Genomic DNA, 22,940 nt, shown 5'->3' with positions numbered 1-22,940 from the left:
CAGTCCCCAACACCCTTCATTCCCCCCTGTGCGATCAGCTCTACTATCCCCCAGTGTCATCAGCTCCGTTCCCCCAGTGCCATCAGTTATCCCCCACCCCAGTGCCATCAGCTCTCCCCCACCCCAGTTTGGCAGGCGCAGCACTATGGAGTGCCTTTTGCGCTGTGGCATTAGAAGAATTCTGATATTTCTGACTTTTTAGTCTCACCAGACTGTCTATTACTCTGTAATTCCTCTAGCGCCGTTCTATGGAAACAGTAGGTTTAAAGAGCACACCAAATGATTAAAAATAACTTCTTTATTAACTTCAACTTTTCTTCATATATAACACTGCCACTTCTGCAGCAGATAGTCCATGTACATAACACGTGTTGAAAATATATCACAAAATGGCGGTATGCATAGGATGGTGGTTCAACTGTTCAATCTTGTCACTCAACATAAAATGGTGGATATATTTCTCTCTTCAGTATCTGTACTCTCACTTTAAGTTATTTAAGCACTTTATGATCTCTCTGAGAGGTGTATCTGAGGTCTAACTAATATTTCTACTTGCTGAATTTGGTCACAATTTGCAGTATGCAGTTAGCAGTAACTATTTGCAGATTGGTTGAGTATGAGCTGGTATGGTTGTATGCAATTTGGATTGCAATATAGAATTTGAATTTTGAACTTTGTAGTTTGCAATTGGTGGAACTGTAATTAAACACACATATAACTGTTTCAGTATACAGTTCTAATCACTATATTAACAGTAGGAACATTATATAACTGTTTTAAATGCCTATTTTGGCCTCTCTGCTTCCATAAAACACAGCTCATAGTGGAGTGAATGTCTGTTAAGCTTCTCTCCTCTGGTGTAATGATTCTAGCATCTCCTGCTAGGGGGATTTCCCACACAGATTGTGTGTGAGGCTGGCTGTGATTAGTCAAAACTCCTGCTCTGTGTGAGGCTGGCTGTGATTGGTCAAGACTCCTGCCCAGCAACAACAGTTTAACTCTATGCTTTCTGTTGTTTCTGCTGTGTCAATGAGCTTACCTTACATTATATAATGAATCTTAAAGGCATATTATCTTTTCTGCTTCTGTGAACACAAAATATAACTATTACATGACATCTTAACATGAAGTCACTGTAAATAACTCTGCTTTTGTCTTTAATGCACAAACATAGAAACTGTATTAAGGTTATTGGCAGGTTTAGCTATATAAACATATGAGCTATATTAGCAAACTAGGGCAGGTCTTAGCTGGCCAGCTACACTCCCACCAAAATTACCTACAATTCTATGTTCTAAGTAGTAGGACTTAAACATGAATTTGAGGAATTTCCCATCATGTTCTCAACTCTCAAATGTCTTTTATCACTCTCAAGTAGAACAACTAACTTCTGTATAGGACGTTCCAACTTGAGTGGAGTAGTGAGACGTTTTCCTTTTTTGTTAAGTTATGAGTCTCCTATTTGTATCTGCCCACCTTGGCCTCAAATTTTCAGGTATAGGTTCATCCCATCCTAACTTTTGTCTGCATAATTCTTGCAGTATTTCTCTTGCTTTCAGGATCACTGGGGCCAAGAATCCAAATGTATCAAATATAGAAGCCACTGTGGAAAGAATGGTACGTCTAGTTGCAACTTTCTTTTCAAGAGATACTTCAAAGAAGAACTTGTCATTCTCTACATTCCATCCCAATCCAAGTAAGTTTTTAACTGGAAGATGATCATAATTGAGATCTACATTTTTCATTGATGATGCACGTTCAGAGTCAATGATGGCTTCCAGTACCTCTCTGTTGTTTGAGATGAATTTATGAAGGTGCAGGTTTCCTTTTGCGCATAACTCTTGGCTTTCTTTCACAAGTTTAATTGCAGATTCTGTGGACTCTAGACTTATGAGACCATCATCTACATAAAAGTTTTTCTTCAGAAAATTTGCTGCTGATGGGCAATCCTTTTCATTCTGATTGGCCAGGTACTTCATACCATAATTGGCGCAACTTGGAGATGATGCTGCTCCAAACAAGTGTACTTTCATTCTGTATTCTGCTGGCTCTGAATCTGTATCTCCGTCCTCCCACCATAAAAACCTCAGGAAGTCTCTATCTTCATTCTTCACATGAAACTGGTGGAACATCTTTTCAACATCACACATGACCACTACGGGATACTTTTTGAATCTACAGAGTACTCCAGGCAGAGTGTTTGTAAGATCTGGTCCTTTTAGTAGATGATCATTCAATGCAACACCATCGTACTTTGCTGAGCAATCAAATACTACTCTAATCTTATCTGGTTTCTTTGCGTAGTAAACACCTTGATGTAGGATGTACCGCACTTCTCCTTCTTTAGGCTGGTTATTAACTTCTCTGCATGTCCTTCTTCGAGGATGCCTTCCATGAATTTCAAATAATCATTCTTGAGTGTGGGATCTCTTCCCATCCTTTTCTTCTAACATTGGCTAGGGCAAGATTTCTGTTATTTGGCAGACGGGGTCGTTCTCTAAAAGGTAAGGGCATTTTAAGATGACCTTGTTGATTCTGCTGAACAATTTCTTCTAGAATGTGTGCGAACTTTATGTCTTCTTGGGATACACTCTTTTCTTTAGAACTTATGTCTGCAAAGTTGGAGTCAAGAATCTTGATGACTTTTGCTGGACTTACAGTTGGTAACTCTGGAACAAATATTCGATGACACAATCCTGTCACCTGTCTTGAATTTGCGATCTGCTGTTTTCCTCCAACAACTCCCCATCCTAGATCAGTCTGAACAGCGTAGGGTTCACCCTTTCCTCCTGTGATTACCTTTCGTGGTACCAAGGCTTCGGGACAATCATAACCTATCAACAGTCCAACACCAAACTCCTTCAGCGGGGACATTTCATGAGATATGACAGATAGGTGCTCCCATTTATTGGCTGTTTCACAGGTAGGTATGCGATCTCGATCTTAGAGGTATATCGTCTTTTGTATAAGCTGGAGGTAGATCTAATGTGAAGTTTGAATGAAGTCCTCTAACTCTCAGTCCTTTGACCCTTTGACTGTTCACTAATGTGTCTCTCCCCGTCATTGTGGTGAGTTTGAGCTACACTGGTTATGTAGCAACTTGTAATTTCTTGCAGACTTCTTGATCAATGAAGGTGAAGTTACTCTGGGCATCCAGTGGCGCATAGGCGTATACCTGCCGTGACACTTTCGCCGCGCATGCTGGTTGCCAGTGGCAACTTGTTGGTATGCATGTGTGTGCGCTTTCCCTTTAAGGATGTTTCCTTTCCCTGCTTTGGTGTGCACGAGGTTAAGGTGTGCTTGGTAGGTGTGGTGGGTGTAACCTCAGGCCTATGTTTGTGTGGTGGAGCCTGAAGGTCAGTTTGACTTTGCTTCAGTCTGTGTAGGAGCTTTGCTCCCTGGCTGAATGATTATGTCTGTGTGAGCTATCCCTATTTGTTATTATGTCACGGCGGGGAGTGGGGAAAACCCCCCACCGTGTAATGACAGTGGCTGCAACGCCAGATAGCAGGGAGACGGTCACCTCCTAGTGCAACCCTGAACTCTCCCTAGACTCCTAACGCATGAGCCGCCTCATAATTAGCTGCAGATGAAAGTTCTCTCATGAGCTTTACTAAATCTTTAGTGACTGCAGTACATGTGTCCATGTTCCTTACAATATCCTGGGAAGGTGTCGTAAACGACCGCAGGTTGACATATGCTGCCATAAGCTCTGATTCAGATTCTTCTACCGTCTCTACTATATTACTTATCATACATGCTGGCAAACTTTTTTCCTTTCAGTGCTGCTTCTTGCTCCAAATCTTCCAGCATCTTTGGGGTCCGTTTTTTGGCACGTGATAAATGTCTTAGTTCATCTGCTTGAGCTATATTTGTTTGAGGCAAGACTAATGCTGCATCCGACTCTTCTACCTCAGACAGGTTCCCTTGCTCTTCAACTTCTACTCTATTTATCTTTGCATCCTCTAACAGTGGCATGGTAATACTAGACTCAGACAATTTACTTTCAATGCTATCACAATCAATACAAATAATAAGATGCCTTTCACTTTAAATGCAATACTGACAAATGCAGAAATAAATGACTTTCACTTTAAATGCAATACTGACAAAATGCAAAAATAAATGACTTTCACTTTAAATGCAATAGCAATAGGTGCAGGCAATAAATGACTTTCACTTTAAATACTTTAGAGTCCATATACTACAAACTGTTCTTTGTTTTTACTTTAAAGTCTCTTATTTCTGAACACAAAAAAATGTATCTTTATGCCAAAGCCTATATGCAACGATAAGTAATAAAAGGAAAGCTCTGACCTTATTCTGAAGAGCAGGAACAAATGTCAGTCTTAAAGGTGACATTTATTTTCTTGATATGATGCGATTCTCTGCGCTGACTTGCGATGCTCTGTGCAGACATGAGATGCTCTGTGCAGACTTGTGATGCGCTGGCTTGGATACGCTGCTTGCAGGCTTTGGGCCTAGTGGTGGGAAACTAGCTGGCTGCAGTACGTGGTCTCTCTGTGGATAGCGGTGCTTTGGACTTTGGCCTCCCACCAAGCATCTCTATCTCTCTCTAGGGATCACAGGAGGGTTGGCGCTCTTTCTCTGACTATTTTGCCTTTGCCGTTCTGCCACTTTAAAAGTCGGCTGCAGTTTGACTAATGCACATGTTCTATGGCCTCTATGGTAGCTCCGCTGAGGTGTCTTTGCTTGCTCACTCAGAGAAAAGTTGCTGCGCGGCGGTATATGATGGTGCTCGGCTGCTCTAATGCGCTCTTTACTGTGCAAGTTGAGAAGCGATATCACTCCGCCCTCTAAGGGCAATAGTTCCACTGTGGCAGGCGCAGCACTATGAAGTGCCTTTTGCGCTGTGGCATTAGAAGAATTCTGATATCTCTGACTTTTTAGTCTAACCAGACTGTCTATTACTCTGTAATTCCTCTAGCGCCGTTCTATGGAAACAGTAGGTTTAACCTGTTACGGACCTGATGTCTGGTACTTAAGGACACAGGGCATACCTGCGGTCGGTGATCGGAAGCCGGTGGCTGCTCAAATCATTGAGCAGGCACCTTGGGTAAATGCGAGAGGGGGTCCCGTGACCCCCCCCGTGTCAGCGATCGCCGCAAACCGCAGGTCAATTTAGACTTGCGGTTTGCGGCTTTTCAATGGTGCGGCGGCGGCGGTGCCATCGGGTCACCATGCGGCTGTAGGGGGGACCCGATCGCATGGAAGGCAGTGCGATGCCTTCCTGAGGCATCGCCGCTGCCTTCCTGTGACGTGCCTGTGAGATCCAGCCCCCTGGATCTCACAGGAAGCTGTATGAGTAATACACATAGTATTACTCATACAGCCAATGCATTCCAATACAGAAGTATTGGAATGCATTGTAAAAGGGATTAGACTCCCAAAAGTTAAAGTCCCAAAGTGGGACAAAAAATAAAGTAAAAAAAAGTTGAAATTAAAAGTTTCAAGTAAAAATAAACAAAAACATCATTTTCCCCAAATAAAGTAAAAAAAATTGTTAAAAAATAGAGGGAAAAAAAAGTTGATATATTAGGTATCTCCGCGTCCGTATCGACCGGCTCTATAAACATATCACATGACCTAACCCCTCAGATGAACACCGTAAAAAATAAAAACTGTGCTAAATAAACAATTTTTTTGTCACCTTACATCACAAAAAGTACAACAGTAAGCCATCAAAAAGGCGTATGCCCACCAAAATAGTACCAATCTAACCATCACCTCATCCCACAAAAAATTAGCCACTACCTAAGACAATCGCCCAAAAAGATAAAAACTATGGCTCAGAATATGGAGACACTAAAACATAATTTTTTTTGTTTTAAAAAAGCCTTTATTGTGTAAAACTTAAGTAAATTAAAAAAAGTATACATATTAGGTATCGCCGCGTCCGTATCGACCGGCTCTATAAAAATATCACATGACCTAACCCCTCAGATGAACACCGTAAAAAAATAAAAATAAAAACGGTGTAAAAAAAGCAATTTTTTTTGTCACCTTACATCACAAAAAGTGTAATAGCAAGCGATCAAAAAGTCAGATGCACCCCAAAATAGTGCCAATCAAACCGTCATCTCATCCCGCAAAAAATGAGACCCTACCTAAGATAATCGCTCAAAAACTGAAAGAACTATGGCTCTCAGACTATGGAGACACTAAAACATGATTTTTTTTGTTTAAAAAATGAAATCATTGTGTAAAACTTACATAAATAGAAAAATTGTATACATATTAGGTATCGCCGCGTCCATGACAACCTGCTCTATAAAAATACTACACGATTTAACCTGTCAGATGAATGTTGTAAATAACAAAAAAAAAACTGTGCCAAAATGCCTATTTCTTGTTACCTTGCCTCACAAAAAGTGTAATATAGAGCAACCAAAAATCATATGTACCCTAAACTAGTACCAACAAAACTTCCACCCTATCCCATAGTTTCTAAAATGGGGTCACTTTTTTGGAGTTTCTACTCTAGGGGTGCATCAGGGGGCTTCAAATGGGACATCGTGTCAAAAAACCAGTCCAGCAAAATCTGCCTTCCAAAAACAGTATGGCATTCCTTTCCTTCTGCGCCCTGCCGTGTGCCCGTACAGCAGTTTACGACCACATATGAGGTGTTTCTGTAAACTACAGAATCAGGGCCATAAATATTGAGTTTTGTTTGGCTGTTAACCCTTGCTTTGTAACTGGAAATGTAAAGTAATAACTATTTTTGTAGGTATTAATATGTATTATAGAAGTAGAGAAATTGAAACTTGGAAATTTGCTAATTTTTCCACATTTTTTGCAAATTTTGTATTTTTTTATAAATAAAAATGTGTTTTTTTTTACTCCATTTTACCAGTGTCATGAAGTACAATATGTGACAAGAAAACAATCTCAGAATGGCATGGATAAGTCAAAGCGTTTTAGAGTTATCACCACTTAAAGTGACACTGGTCAGATTTGCAAAAAATGGCCAAGTCCTTAAGGTGAAATAAGGCTGTGTCCTTAAGGAGTTAAAGAGCACACCAAATGCTTGAACTTCAACTTTTCTTCATATATAACACTGCCGCCTCCGCAGCAGATAGTCCATGTACATAACACGTGTTGAAAGGATATCACAAAATGGCGATATGCATAAGATGGTGGTTCAACTGTTCAATCTTGTCATTCAACATAAAATGGTGGATATATTTCTCTCTTCAGTATCTGTACTCTCATTTTAAGTTATTTAAGCACTTTATGATCTCTCTGAGAGGTATATCTGAGGTCTAACTAATAGTTCTACTTGCTGAATTTGGTCGCAATTTGCAGTATGCAGTTAGCAGTAACTATTTGCAGATTGGTTGAGTATGAGCTGGTATTTGTATGCAATTTGGATTGCAATATGGAATTTGAATTTGTTTGCAATTGTGAAATTTGTAGTTTGCAATTGGTGGAACTGTAAGTAAACACACATATAACAGGTTCAGTATACAGTTCTTATCACTATATTAACAGTAGGAACATTATATAACTGTTTTAAATGCCTATTTTGGCCTCTCTGCTTCCATAAAACATAGCTCTTAGTGGAGCGAATGTCTGTTCAGCTTCTCTCCTCTGGTGTAATGATTCTAGCAGCTCCTGCTAGGGGAATTTCCCACACAGATTGTGTGTGAGGCTGCCTGTGATTGGTCAAAACTCCTGTTGTGTGTTAGGCTGGCTGTGATTAGTCAAGACTCCTGCCCAGCAACAACAGTTTAATTCTATGATTTCTGTTGTTTCTGCTGTGTCATTGAGTTTACGTTACATTATATAATAAATCTTAAAGGCATATTATCTTTTCTGCTTCTGTGGACACAAAATTTAACTATTACATGACATCCAAACATGAAGTCACTGTAAGAAGTCACTTTTGTCTTTAACACACAAACATAGGAACTGTATTAGGTTATTGGCAGGTTTAGCTATATAAACATGTAAGCTATATATTAGCAACCTAGGGCAGGTCTTAGCTGGCCAGCTACACCCAGTGCCAACAGCTCTCCCCCACCCCAGTGCCATCAGCTCCACTCCCCCAGTGCCTTCAGCTTTTTCCAACCAGTGCCTTCAGCTCTCCCCCTTTTGCCATCAGCTCTCCCCCCCTTGTGCCATCAGCTCTCCCCCCTTGTGCCATCAGTTCTCCCCCCCTTGTGCCAGCAGCTCTCCCCCTTGTGCCAGTAGCTCTCCCCCCTTGTGCCAGCAGCTCTCCCCCCTTGTGTCAGCAGCTCTCCCCCCTTGTGCCAGCAGCTCTCCCCCCTTGTGTCAGCAGCTCTCCCCCCTTGTGCCAGCAGCTCTCCCCCCTTGTGTCAGCAGCTCTCCCCCCCTTGTGTCAGCAGCTCTCCCCACTTGTGCCAGCAGCTCTCCCCCCTTGTGTCAGCAGCTCTCCCCCCCTTGTGCCAGCAGCTCTCCCCCCCTTGTGCCAGCAGCTCTTTCCCCTTGTGCCAGCAGCTCTCCCCCCCCTTGTGCCAGCAGCTCTTCCCCCTTGTGCCAGCAGCTCTCCCCCCCCTTGTGCCAGCAGCTCTTCCCCCTTGTGCCAGCAGCTCTCCCCTCTTGTGCCAGCAGCTCTTCCCCCTTGTGCCAGCAGCTCTCCCCCCCCTTGTGTCAGCAGCTCTCCCCACTTGTGCCAGCAGCTCTCCCCCCTTGTGTCAGCAGCTCTCCCCCCCTTGTGCCAGCTGCTCTCCCCCCCTTGTGCCAGCAGCTCTTTCCCCTTGTGCCAGCAGCTCTCCCCCCCTTGTGCCAGCAGCTCTTCCCCCTTGTGCCAGCAGCTCTCCCCCCCCCCTTGTGCCAGCAGCTCTTCCCCCTTGTGCCAGCAGCTCTCCCCCCTTGTGCCAGCAGCTCTTCCCCCTTGTGCCAGCAGCTCTCCCCCCTTGTGCTAGCAGCTCTCCCCCCTTGTGCTAGCAGCTCTCCCCCCTGCTCCTACTGACACCCAGAGTGCACAGCGTCATTGGTCCATATGACGATGTGCACTCGGGGTGCCCGGCCTTAGTCGCACCAACTTACCTTTCCAGCAGGGGCACCGCCGACACTCCATCGTTGGCGGCGCCAAAATTTGCATCGAGGATTTTTTTGTGTCGAATTAGTTGATTTAGTGGAGTACTCGTTGCAGCCCTAATTGTAATACACCTTGTGTATTATGCCTCACCATTTCAAGATCTCTGCTTGCTGTCAGTAAAAGTTACAGAGTCAAGGAAAATCCCTTTTTCTTCTATACAGTGTGGAAATTTTCTGAATGTTAATTGACCAGCTGTGCAGATTCTGAAATGTCAATGGTTTGTGCAGCTTTTCAGTGCAGATTTTCCTCTTTGCAGGTTTTACAGCTTAATTGAAATTAATGGGTCTGCAATTTTGCGGAACGGATGCAGACTCATTCATACGGTCGTAAAATCACCTCGTGTGAATGAGCCCTAATTTTGGTGTGGTCAGCCGTGCTGAAATTCTGCCGAAAACCTGCCTGAGGTTGCGCCCTTTCTGCCTCTCATACATCTCAATGGGAAGCAGCACTGAGGATCGCTGAACAGTAACTTATAGCTGCAGCTGCGCCAAGCGGGGATATGTCCGTTTTCGGCGTGGCCGTGGCTTTAAGCTGCCGCTCCGCCATCCTCAATGCTGCCTCCCATTGAAGTGAATGGGAGACAGAAAGGACGTGGCTGCTGGTAGCTTTTCGGCGAAATTTCGGTGCGTTTGTCCACAGCAAAATGACAATGTAAAACCTGCTGTGTGAACAGGCCCAAAGGGTAAGATCTCGGCATATCCACAACAAAATCTGCAAGTAACACATGTGGATATGGGAGCGGAAACGCACCTATGTAAACGGGAACCTGCCGAAGACCCCCCACAGGGATATGCCATCACTTTGGGATTGTCAAACACTGTCAGCCCAAGGATGTTCTGCTGGGGGACCCCAGGATGGCTTGTTAAGCCACTGGCCGGGACAAATTCACAGGTCATATCAGCACCCAGAATCTTTATGATACCCCGCCATCTATGTACACCTCAATACACCCTGTATGACACAGGACATGATGCCTACTTGTAACCTGGAGCTCTGTGGTGTTCCTTGCGATGGGTTCACATGCAGAGCAGTGTCTTTCTGTCACCCGGGCCGATATAAGGTAGGACCCCGGAGATTCGCCCCGCACAGTAATGGCAGAGCTGGACTCTTTCTGTGAGTGGTGGGTGAGGAGCAGAGGGGTGTAGATCCAATGGAAATGGTAGCGTCCTGGGTCCGCTATGAGACTCGTGCTTTCATTCGCTATCAGCAAGCTGGCGTTTACTGTCGCCTGTGCCCCGGACGTTATGGGGCCGTCTGAGGAAACCATCAGGAAGTATGATTCATCTGGAAGTCAATGAGGAGACAGGTCAGGACATAGTTATAGCTGGGCATACACATGAAGTTGTATGGCATACATCTAGCGTATACAGGGTGTATATAGGACGGACCGACACCCCAAACATGGTTTGAACAGAGCCAGATATGGTAATGTTCTGTGGGTACGACCTGTAACATAAAAGTGGTTGTGCCACAAAAAATATTCTACATTTTTCAAACCAGCACCTGGATCTGAGTACTTTTGTAATTGCATATAATTAAAATGTAGTACAGCCACTGAGCTATTTAATAAAACGTATCTGTACAGCGCCACCTGCTGGTTGTATTTTTCTTTATTGTTAAACAAAACATGCAATGCAACAGCTCACTGCAAACCAAATAAAGTACAAAATTGCATCATAATTGCAAATGCTATACTAATAAGTTAGAGATGCTTGGCAAATCGTTTTGTACAAAACTATTTGAGCCCGTCTGCCATTTTGGCACCAAAAATGACAGAAATTCAGGCGGATCCAGCATGCATGTGGAACCTGCACTTTCTGAATTATACGATAGCCGTCATGGCACATAACAGGTAAAATTTAGTGTTAGGAACCCGTCTAACTAGAGATCGCCTTGACGTGCGGCAGACGGGCTCAAATAATTTTGTACAAAACGATTTGCCAAGTATCTCTAACTTATTAGTTCAGCATTTGCAATTATGATGCAATTTTGTACTTTATTTGGTTTGCAGTGAGCTGTTGCATTGCTTGTTTTGTTTAACAGTCTTGTTCTCAGCCATAGCAACGTGCCCCTGCGCTTTGGGATGTGCTGACTGACTCCCTTTTTCTTTTCTTTATTGCTCCGTCCACCTCACTGAGGTGGTCGCATGCGCTCAGTGTAAATATTCAACTGCCACCTGCCATATCTCGATCTACTTGTCCCTCATGACAATCTACTTGTCCTGATACAAAAAATAATTTGAAATCAAAACCATATTTAAATAAGGTCTTTATTGATAGCAACTTAGAAGACAGGCCCAAAATGTACTGTAATTCAATCAAACAAACCAAAAAATAGATTGTGAGCTTAAACAGAACAGATTTCCAAACGAGAACTGTAGATTATTTTATCCAAAAACTTAAGTTAACAGAGGAACCCTCATGAACATGCTTGGTTATGCTAGATGAGCTTGAACTGAACATAACACATAAAGGAAAATTAAATGACAGTGCCTCTCTGTTATGACAAGTAGGGTTAATTGGCAGACGGCAGCTCCCTGGCAGAGGTCGGGTGACGGGAATGTTTCTACAATGTTTGCATTAGTGGGCAGTGCGCCCCCCCCCCCGGTATTAAAATCATTGGTGGGCAGTGCGCCCTCCTCCCTGGTATTAAAATCATTGGTGGGCAGTGCGCCCTCCCCCTCCCTATCACTGCATGCGCGCAGTTCCGATTGGAGTCCCAGCAGTGTAATGCTGGGGCTCTGGTCGGTTACCATGGCAGCCAGGACGCTACTGAAGTCCTGTCTGCCATGGTCAGTTACTCACAGACCTGTGAGTTACAAGAAGAAGGAGCGCCGGGCGGCCACAGTGCATGTAAGTATAATGCTGCTGAGTAACTGACCATGGCAGACAGGACTTCAGTAGCATCCTGGCTGCCATGGTAACCGATCGTAGCCCCAGCATTACACTGCTGGGACTCCGATCGGAACTGCCACTGCCACCAATGATGGAGGGGGGAAGGCGCACTGCCCACCAATGATTTTAATACTGGGGAGGGCGCACTGCCCAATATATGATTTTAATACTGGGAAGGGGCGCACTGCCCACCAATGATTTTAATACCTGGGGGGGTGCTATATGGTGTCTGATTGTTATTTTTTACATTAAAGGGGATAAATAAAAATTACTGAAAAAAACTTAAAGGGGTTATCCGGGTTCAGAGCTGAACACGGACATACCCATATTTTCACCCAGGCAGCCCCCCTGATGTTAGTATCGGAGATGCGCTCCCTTGCCCTGCACTAGATGGCGCAGGGCAAGGGCTCTTTTGTTTACAATAACACACTGCCGGGCGGAAGCTTCCGCCCAGCAGTGTGTTCGGTGAAATCAATTTTACTGGCTAGGGCAACGCTAAAGCCCGCCCATTAGTGCCGGTGATGTCACCAGGCTTCCTGGCAGCCCCATGGAGAGCACGGTTCGTCACCGGAACTCCTGATAATGCCTTTGCGATTTAGCGCAGGGCAAAGGAGAAAATCGGAGCATGAACTGCTCCGATGCTCAAGTCAGGGGGGCTGCCTGGGTGAAAATGGAGGTATGTCCGGGTTCAGCTCTGGGCGGAGAGTTTTCTGAAAGTGCCCAAGGTCCCCCGCCTCACTCGCGCCTAACTCCGCCCCTCAGTAAGCTCAGGCCAGCCCTGTGGCTCTGTGACATCATATTTCCCTGTAGGCTGTTCGCGCATCACTGCCGGGCCCGGGCATGCGCACTGTTCTGCCCACTGTGGGCAGAGGGACAGGGATATGGAGTGCGCATGCACCAGTTACTGGCGTGAAATTGGCAGAACAGTGCGCATGCCCGGGCCCGGCAGTGATGCGCGAACAGCCTACAGGGAAATATGATGTCACAGAGCCACAGGGCTGGCCTGAGCTTACTGAGGGGCGGAGTTAGGCGCGAGTGAGGCGGGGGAACTTGGGCACTTTCAGAAAACTCTCCGCCCCGGGGCACTTGCAATGGCTCATTAGCATATGATAAAAACGACTTTTTGGGCGATTTGAAGCATCAGAAGAACTAACCACGGGTAACATCTGTGTCATGTCTTTGTGCCCCACTGAACAATGTCACCTGTTTGAAACCGGTCAGGTAGGTGACAGACTCCCTTTAAATGTTCAAAGAATGTTATACATTAAAATCCAATGAAAACTATTTTTAAAATAAAAAAATAAGTACATTCTGAAATACCTTTCATTAGTTATAATGGCTCGTTTTGTCTGGGAAGCAATGATTAGGAGAAACAAAATGGCTGCCATCCTATTAGTCCACACAGAACCTGTCCTAATCACAGAGGAGGACAAGTTACCGTATTTTTCGCTTTATAAGACGCACCCGATGATAAGACGCACCCCAGATTTTCGAGGAGGAAAATAAGGAAAAAAAATTTTTTCATCAGACCTCAGATAAGACCCCTACAAATATCCGGACATCATATCAGCCCTTCATGTCAGACCCCCAAGGAGCTCAGAACAGCCCTTTTTTTTAGACCCCATCAGACCTCAGATCAGCCTTTTTCTTTTAGACCCCCATCAGACCTCAGATCAGCCTTTTTCATTTAGACCCGGGTCTAGAAAACACATCCATGCCCCATTGACTTTCAATGGAGTTCATGACGGATCCGTCATGGCTATATAAGACATAATACAACCGGATCCGTTCATGATGGATGCATGCGTTTGTTTCATTGTACCACAAGCGTTTTTGCAGATCCATGTTGGATCCGCAAAAAACGCTAATGTGAAAGTAGCCTAAGCTGAGAGAAGGCTGAAGTACCACTGCAAGCGCCGCTGCCTTCTTAAAGAGCTGATTGGCGGGGGTCCCGGGTGTCGGACCCCCACCGATCAGATACTGATGACTTCTCGGAAAACCCCTGTAATGTGTTTATCCACACAGTCTTGGTTTTCCACGGGCCATGGAGCACTACTTTGGTCCGCGGTGTGGAAGAAACACGCTCATTGAAGTCTACAGGTCCGTGAAAACCACTGATAGAACACAGATGGCATGGACCAAACACGGATCTTCACGGATGAAGACACTGACCATCTTATCACGGACAGACGATCCGAAGTAAAAATGGACGTCAGCTGTATCTACACATCAACCCTAGAATGACAGCTTCAGTGGGAAGTGTTGGAGAAGCTATGGGCGGCTATGCGCTTCTGCTGCGGCGCGGGCAATGCAGTATAATATGGCGCAGCCATAGAAGAGCTGATCGTCCAGAGTGAGACACGTTTCCATCGACTTTCCACTCTGGCTAACAGAATGGTGGTCACCAGAGGGGCACTATCCTCTATGACAGGGATGCTCAACCTGCGACCCTCCAGCTGTTGCAAAACTACAACTCCCAGCATGCCCGGAAAGCCTACAGCTATCAGCCTACAGCCGAGCATGATGGGAGTTGTGGTTTTACAACAGATGGAGGGCTGCAGGTTGAGCATCCCTGCTCTATGACATTTATATGATCAAAAAAAATAAAATAATAAAGACCTTGTGAATCAGGAAAAAAAATCTGCATAAGAAGTTTGCATTTTGGGGGATTTTGTCCACATGAATATTCCAGTTGTATGGAGCAGCCATTTGTAAATTGCAGAGAGATGCACAGATTACAGGTGACAGCTCCTGCCTCTGATATGGACAGGCTACTTACCTCCAGATGAGGAGCCCACAGTAGCAGCGAGGAGAAGAAGGCAGTGGGTCACAGGGGAGAAGCTGGAGGAGGCCATGACACCTCTGTGGAAGGGGAGCGGGGGAGATCTGGAGCAGCTTTGTGCAGTCACATAATATGACAGCATCATCTTCCTGCTCTGTGCCAGGGCTTTGTAGCCCTCTAGTGGTAGTAAGTGGAAGTACAGGGACGTGAAGACACTCTAAAGCAGGGGTACTCAACTAGTTTTATTAAAGGTCCACATACCTGGGTCTGCAGTCAGGTGAAGGTCCGAGCTGAACGCCAACAGTAAAGATGCCATGCGATCATGTGATACATGCGCGTGGGGCGCTCTGACGTTATAGTGGAGCGCCCCGGGTAAGTCCCAGAATTAGTAATGGCCACATTAGTGCCCCAGTAAGAATAATGTCCCCATTAGTGCCCCCAGTAAGAGTATTGCCCCCATTAGTGCCCCCCTTCTCTGCTTTTGCAAAAAATAAAAAATAATTTGCATTCACCTGGCTGCGGTGAACATTCGCTGCTGACTGCGCGCTCAGGACCGGTGCTCCAACGTGATGGCGTCTTGTAGGTCCTGTCCTGAGCTTCTAGTCAGCAGGGAGTGTTCTCCACAGCGTGAGCAAATGGAGGTGGAGGTACCGTAATAATATATATTTTTTTTTACTAGCACAAGTAGCGGTGGAGGTAAAGGCTGTACTAATGGGCGTTCCATGATGGAAGCGCTCATTAGTAAGGGTACTTTCACACTTGCAGCAGGACGGATCCGACAGGCTGCTCACCCTGTCAGATCCATCTTGCCACTACTTCGCCGTGCCGCTGCTCTGTGCCCATCGACTATAATGGGGATGGGGGCAGAGTTACGGTTCAGCACGGTGAGAGGCCGCCAGACTAAAAGTACTACATGTCCGACTTTTTCGTCTGGCGGCCCCCTCAATATAATAAACATTGGTGGCGCAGTGCGCCCCCCCTCAAAATAACAAACATTGGTGGCGCAGTGCGCCCCCCCCATCACCCCGATATAATAAACATTGGTGGCGCAGTGCGCCCCCCCTCAATATAATAAACATTGGTGGCGCAGTGCGCCCCCCCTCAAAATAATAAACATTGGTGGCGCAGTGCGCCCCCCCATCACCCCAGTATAATAAACATTGGTGGCGCAGTGCGCCCTCCCTCAATATAATAAACATTGGTGGCGCAGTGTGCGCCCCAATATAATAAACATTGGTGGCGCAGTGTGCCCCCCAATATAATAAACATTGGTGGCGCAGTGTGCCCTCCAATATAATAAACATTGGTGGCGCAGTGTGCCCCCCAATATAATAAACATTGGTGGCGCAGTGTGCCCTCCAATATAATAAACATTGGTGGCGCAGTGTGCCCCCCAATATAATAAACATTGGTGGCGCAGTGTGCCCCCCAATATAATAAACATTGGTGGCGCAGTGCGCCCCCCCATCACCCCAGTATAATAAACATTGGTGGCGCAGTGCGCCCTCCCTCAATATAATAAACATTGGTGGCGCAGTGTGCCCCCCCTCAAAATAATAAACATTGGTGGCGCAGTGTGCCCCCCCTCAAAATAATAAACATTGGTTGCGCAGTGCGCCCCCCCCATCACCCCAGTATAATAAACATTGGTGGCGCAGTGCGCCCCCCCATCACCCCAATATAATAAACATTGGTGGCGCAGTGTGCCCCCCAATATAATAAACATTGGTGGCGCAGTGTGCCCCCCAATATAATAAACATTGGTGGCGCAGTGTGCCCCCCAATATAATAAACATTGGTGGCGCAGTGTGCCCCCCAATATAATAAACATTGGTGGCGCAGTGCGCCCCCCCTCAAAATAATAAACATTGGTGGCGCAGTGCGCCCCCCCATCACCCCAGTATAATAAACATTGGTGGCGCAGTGCGCCCCCCCATCACCCCAGTATAATAAACATTGGTGGCGCAGTGCGCCCCCCCCAATATAATAAACATTGGTAACGCAGTGGGCAGTGCCAATGAGGGTTAAAAAATTATTTACTCACCTCCTCCAGTTGATCGCGTAACTGCCGGTCTCCAGTTCTTACTTCTTTCTTCAGGACCTGTGGTGACATCACTGAGCTCATCACATGATCCATCACCATGGTAATGGGCCATGTGATGAGCTCAGTGACGTCATCACAGGTCCTGAAGAAAGAAGTAAGAACTGGAGACCGGTAGTTACGCGATCAACTGGAGGAGGTGAGTTAATTTTCTTTTATTATTTTTAACCCTCATTGGCACCTCCCACTGAGTCACCAATGTTTATTATAATGGGGAAGGGGGGGGGGGGGGCGCACTGTGCCACCAACGTTTCTTATACAAATACAGGAGGCGGGTGCTGGAATCAAATAGCCGGCACCCGACCTTTGTGACAGGGGGCTGCGATCAGCTACAATTAACCCCTCAGGTACCGCACCTGAAGGGTTAACTCAACTGCAGCTGATCGCAGCTCCCTGTCACAAAGGTCGGGTGCCGGCTATTTGATTCCAGCACCCGCCTCCTGTATTTGTAATACAGGTCAGTTTTCTTCATTGGTGGCGCAGTGGCCACAGCCCCTCCCCTCCTCCTCCTGCCTCTTCTTATTGGCAGCGGCGGGGACAGCAGCAGCACAGGGGGGAGGGAGAGACTCCTCCTGCGCTGCTGAGAACGATCATCTCCTGTGCCCCGCCGCTGTATTGAGCAGAGCTGCCAGAGTGTGCAGGAGGAGGAGCGCTACATGTGGAGGAAGCCCTGTCTCACTGCGCTGTGGGACAGGTGGAAGTGCGCCGGTAAGCTCCTCCTCCTGCACGGCACAGTGTGCAGGAGAGGAGCAGCGCTCTAAAGGATGGCCGGGGTCCGGACAACTGGCGGCCGCGGTCCGTATTTGGACCGCGGTCCGCCAGTTGAGTACCCCTGCTCTAAAGGCAGGGCTCTTGGCAACTACAGATTTTTTTAAAATATATTTTAGGTACTAAATGGCTCCCACCAAGCTTTTTTTTTTTTTTTTTAACGGCACAAATAATTTAATTTTAAAACAGTTTTACTGAACGTCTCTGAACACAAGAGTGTGGCAAATCTACCACGGCAAGTCATCATGTCCAATGTATTTCTCATACACAGAGACGCTGATCCTTGTGGATGTGCAGTGCGGCTCAGAGGTGTAGCTAGGCTTTCCAGCACCGGCACAAGGGTTCAGCATTGCGACCCCCCCCCCCCCCTTCCCCCCCGCCACTGAAATGTACATAAAGTGTATAACTGTACTCACCTAGTCCCACTTACCTAATAACTAGAGTTGAGCGAACACCTGGATGTTCGGGTTCGAGAAGTTCGGCCGAACTTCCCGGAAATGTTCGGGTTCGGGATCCGAACCCGAACCGAACTTCGTCCCGAACCCGAAACCCATTGAAGTCAATGGGGACCCGAACTTTTGGGCACTAAAAAGGCTGTAAAACAGCCCAGGAAAGAGCTAGAGGGCTGCAAAAGGCAGCAACATGTAGGTAAATCCCCTGCAAACAAATGTGGATAGGGAAATGAATTAAAATAAAAATAAAAAAAATAAAAATGACCCAATATCAATTGGACAGAGGTCCCATAGCAGAGAATCTGGCTTCACGTCAGCAGAGAATCAGTCTCTTCATGCCATAGCAGAGAATCTGGCTTCATGTCAGCGCAGAATCTGTCTTCATGTCATAGCAGAGAATCAGGCTTCACATCACCCACCACTGGAACAGGCCACTGTCACACATTTAGGCCCCGGCACCCAGACAGAGGAGAGCGGTCCCGTAACAGAGAATCTGGCCTTATGTCAGCGCAGAATCTGTATTCATGTCATAGCAGAGAATCAGGCTTCACGTCACCCACCACTGGAACAGGCCACTGTCACACATTTAGGCCCCGGCACCCAGACAGAGGAGAGCGGTCCCGTAACAGAGAATCTGGCCTTATGTCAGCACAGAATCTGTCTTCATGTCATAGCAGAGAATCAAGCTTCACGTCACCCACCACTGGAACAGGCCACTGTCACACATTTAGGCCCAGGCACCCAGGCAGAGGAGAGAGGTCGCGTAACAGAGAATCTGGCCTTATGTCAGCACAGAATCTGTCTTCATGTCATAGCAGAGAATCAGGCTTCACGTCACCCACCACTGGAACAGGCCACTGTCACACATTTAGGCCCAGGCACCCAGGCAGAGGAGAGAGGTCGCGTAACAGAGAATCTTGCCTTATGTCAGCACAGAATCTGTCTTCATGTCATAGCAGAGAATCAGGCTTCACATCACCCACCACTGGAACAGGCCACTGTCACACATTTAGGCCCAGGCACCCAGGCAGAGGAGAGAGGTCGCGCAACAGAGAATATGGCCTTATGTCAGCACAGAATCTGTCTTCATGTCATAGCAGAGAATCAGGCTTCACGTCACCCACCACTGGAACAGGCCACTGTCACACATTTAGGCCCCGGCACCCAGACAGAGGAGAGCGGTCCCGTAACAGAGAATCTGGCCTGATGTCAGCGCAGAATCTGTATTCATGTCATAGCAGAGAATCAAGCTTCACGTCACCCACCACTGGAACAGGCCACTGTCACACATTTAGGCCCAGGCACCCAGGCAGAGGAGAGAGGTCGCGTAACAGAGAATCTGGCCTTATGTCAGCACAGAATCTGTCTTCATGTCATAGCAGAGAATCAGGCTTCACGTCACCCACCACTGGAACAGGCCACTGTCACACATTTAGGCCCAGGCACCCAGGCAGAGGAGAGAGGTCCCGTAACAGAGAATCTGGCCTGATGTCAGCACAGAATCTGTCTTCATGTCATAGCAGAGAATCAGGCTTCACGTCACCCACCACTGGAACAGGCCACTGTCACACATTTAGGCACAGGCACCCAGGCAGAGGAGAGAGGTCGCGTAACAGAGAATCTTGCCTTATGTCAGCACAGAATCTGTCTTCATGTCATAGCAGAGAATCAGGCTTCACGTCACCCACCACTGGAACAGGCCACTGTCACACATTTAGGCCCAGGCACCCAGGCAGAGGAGAGAGGTCGCGTAACAGAGAATCTGGCCTTATGTCAGCACAGAATCTGTCTTCATGTCATAGCAGAGAATCAGGCTTCACGTCACCCACCACTGGAACAGGCCACTGTCACACATTTAGGCCCCGGCACCCAGACAGAGGAGAGCGGTCCCGTAACAGAGAATCTGGCCTTATGTCAGCGCAGAATCTGTCTTCATGTCATAGCAGAGAATCAGGCTTCACTTCACCCACCACTGGAACAGGCCACTGTCACACATTTAGGCCCCGACACCCAGACAGAGGAGAGCGGTCCCGTAACAGAGAATCTGGCCTTGTGTCAGCGCAGAATCAGTCTTCATGTCATAGCAGAGAATCAGGCTTCACGTCACCCACCACTGGAACAGGCCACTGTCACACATTTAGGCCCCGGCACCCAGACAGAGGATAGCGGTCCCGTAACAGAGAATCTGGCCTTGTGTCAGCGCAGAATCAGTCTTTATGTCATAGCAGAGAATCAGGCTTCACGTCACCCACCACTGGAACAGGCCACTGTCACACATTTAGGCCCAGGCACCCAGGCAGAGGAGAGAGGTCGCGTAACAGAGAATCTGGCCTTATGTCAGCACAGAATCTGTCTTCATGTCATAGCAGAGAATCAGGCTTCACGTCACCCACCACTGGAACAGGCCACTGTCACACATTTAGGCCCCGGCACCCAGACAGAGGAGAGCGGTCCCGTAACAGAGAATCTGGCCTTATGTCAGCGCAGAATCAGTCTTCATGTCATAGCAGAGAATCAGGCTTCACGTCACCCACCACTGGAACAGGCCACTGTCACACATTTAGGCCCAGGCACCCAGGCAGAGGAGAGAGGTCCCGTAACATCGAATCTGGCCTGATGTCAGCACAGAATCTGTCTTCATGTCATAGCAGAGAATCAGGCTTCACGTCACCCACCACTGGAACAGGCCACTGTCACACATTTAGGCCCCGGCACCCAGACAGAGGAGAGCGGTCCCGTAACAGAGAATCTGGCCTTGTGTCAGCGCAGAATCAGTCTTCATGTCATAGCAGAGAATCAGGCTTCACGTCACCCACCACTGGAACAGGCCACTGTCACACATTTAGGCACAGGCACCCAGGCAGAGGAGAGAGGTCGCGTAACAGAGAATCTTGCCTTATGTCAGCACAGAATCTGTCTTCATGTCATAGCAGAGAATCAGGCTTCACGTCACCCACCACTGGAACAGGCCACTGTCACACATTTAGGCCCAGGCACCCAGGCAGAGGAGAGAGGTCGCGTAACAGAGAATCTGGCCTTATGTCAGCACAGAATCTGTCTTCATGTCATAGCAGAGAATCAGGCTTCACGTCACCCACCACTGGAACAGGCCACTGTCACACATTTAGGCCCCGGCACCCAGACAGAGGAGAGCGGTCCCGTAACAGAGAATCTGGCCTTATGTCAGCGCAGAATCAGTCTTCATGTCATAGCAGAGAATCAGGCTTCACGTCACCCACCACTGGAACAGGCCACTGTGACACATTTAGGCCCAGGCACCCAGGCAGAGGAGAGAGGTCCCGTAACAGAGAATCTGGCCTGATGTCAGCACAGAATCTGTCTTCATGTCATAGCAGAGAATCAGGCTTCACGTCACCCACCACTGGAACAGGCCACTGTCACACATTTAGGCCCCGGCACCCAGACAGAGGAGAGCGGTCCCGTAACAGAGAATCTGGCCTTATGTCAGCGCAGAATCAGTCTTCATGTCATAGCAGAGAATCAGGCTTCACGTCACCCACCACTGGAACAGGCCACTGTCACACATTTAGGCCCAGGCACCCAGGCAGAGGAGAGAGGTCCCGTAACAGAGAATCTGGCCTGATGTCAGCACAAAATCTGTCTTCATGTCATAGCAGAGAATCAGGCTTCATGTCACCCACCACTGGAACAGGCCACTGTCACACATTTAGGCCCCGGCACCCAGACAGAGGAGAGCGGTCCCGTAACAGAGAATCTGGCCTTATGTCAGCGCAGAATCTGTCTTTATGTCATAGCAGAGAATCAGGCTTCACGTCACCCACCACTGGAACAGGCCACTGTCACACATTTAGGCCCCGGCACCCAGACAGAGGAGAGCGGTCCTGTAACAGAGAATCTGGCCTTATGTCAGCGCAGAATCTGTCTTCATGTCATAGCAGAGAATCAGGCTTCACGTCACCCACCACTGGAACAGGCCACTGTCACATATTTAGGCCCAGGCACCCAGGCAGAGGAGAGAGGTCGCGTAACAGAGAATCTGGCTTCATGTCAGCACAGAATAAGTCTTCATGTCATAGCAGAGAATCAGGCTTCACGTCACCCACCACTGGAACAGGCCACTGTCACACATTTAGGCCCCGGCACCCAGACAGAGGAGAGGTTCATTCAACTTTGGGTTGCCCCGCAATATAATGGTAAAATGAAATTAAAAATAGTATTGAATGAGGAAGTGCCCTGGAGTAGAATAATATATTGTTAAGGGGAGGTAGTTAATATCTAATCTGCACAAGGGATGGACAGGTCCTGTGGGATCCATGCCTGGTTCATTTTTATGAACGTCAGCTTGTCCACATTGGCTGTAGACAGGCGGCTGCGTTTGTCTGTAATGACGCCCCCTGCCGTGCTGAATACACGTTCAGACAAAACGCTGGCCGCCGGGCAGGCCAGCACCTCCAAGGCATAAAAGGCTAGCTCTGGCCACGTGGACAATTTGGAGACCCAGAAGTTGAATGGGGCCGAACCATCAGTCAGTACGTGGAGGGGTGTGCACAGGTACTGTTCCACCATGTTAGTGAAATGTTGCCTCCTGCTAACACGTTCCGTATCAGGTGGTGGTGCAGTTAGCTGTGGCGTGGTGACAAAACATTTCCACATCTCTGCCATGCTAACCCTGCCCTCAGAGGAGCTGTCCGTGACACAGCTGCGTTGGCGACCTCTTGCTCCTCCTCTGCCTTCGCCTTGGGCTTCCACTGGTTCCCCTGTGACATTTGGGAATGCTCTCAGTAGCGCGTCTACCAACGTGCGCTTGTACTCGCGCATCTTCCTATCACGCTCCAGTGTAGGAAGTAAGGTGGGCACATTGTCTTTGTACCGGGGA

At 47.4% G+C, this 22,940-nt stretch overlaps 1 protein-coding gene across 1 annotated transcript in view; it reads right to left on the bottom strand.

Annotated features, from left to right (window-relative positions):
* TMEM130 (transmembrane protein 130) overlaps positions 1–14,876 on the bottom strand; it is a 41,134-nt gene extending 26,258 nt beyond the window's left edge. The window contains exons 1-2 of the mRNA XM_040441430.1: positions 14,759–14,876; positions 10,064–10,369 (exon numbers count right to left, since the gene is read on the bottom strand). Of these exons, the coding sequence (XP_040297364.1) occupies positions 10,064–10,369; positions 14,759–14,834 (382 nt within the window). The 5' untranslated portion in view covers positions 14,835–14,876. The remainder of the gene's footprint in view (positions 1–10,063; positions 10,370–14,758) is intronic.
* Positions 14,877–22,940: the final 8,064 nt, after the last annotated feature.

Source organism: Bufo bufo, chromosome 7, assembly GCF_905171765.1.
Source record: "Bufo bufo chromosome 7, aBufBuf1.1, whole genome shotgun sequence".
NCBI lineage: Eukaryota > Metazoa > Chordata > Amphibia > Anura > Bufonidae > Bufo > Bufo bufo.
The sequence above is the reverse complement of the archived record's forward strand: the minus strand, read 5'-3'. Positions and strand labels throughout refer to the sequence as shown.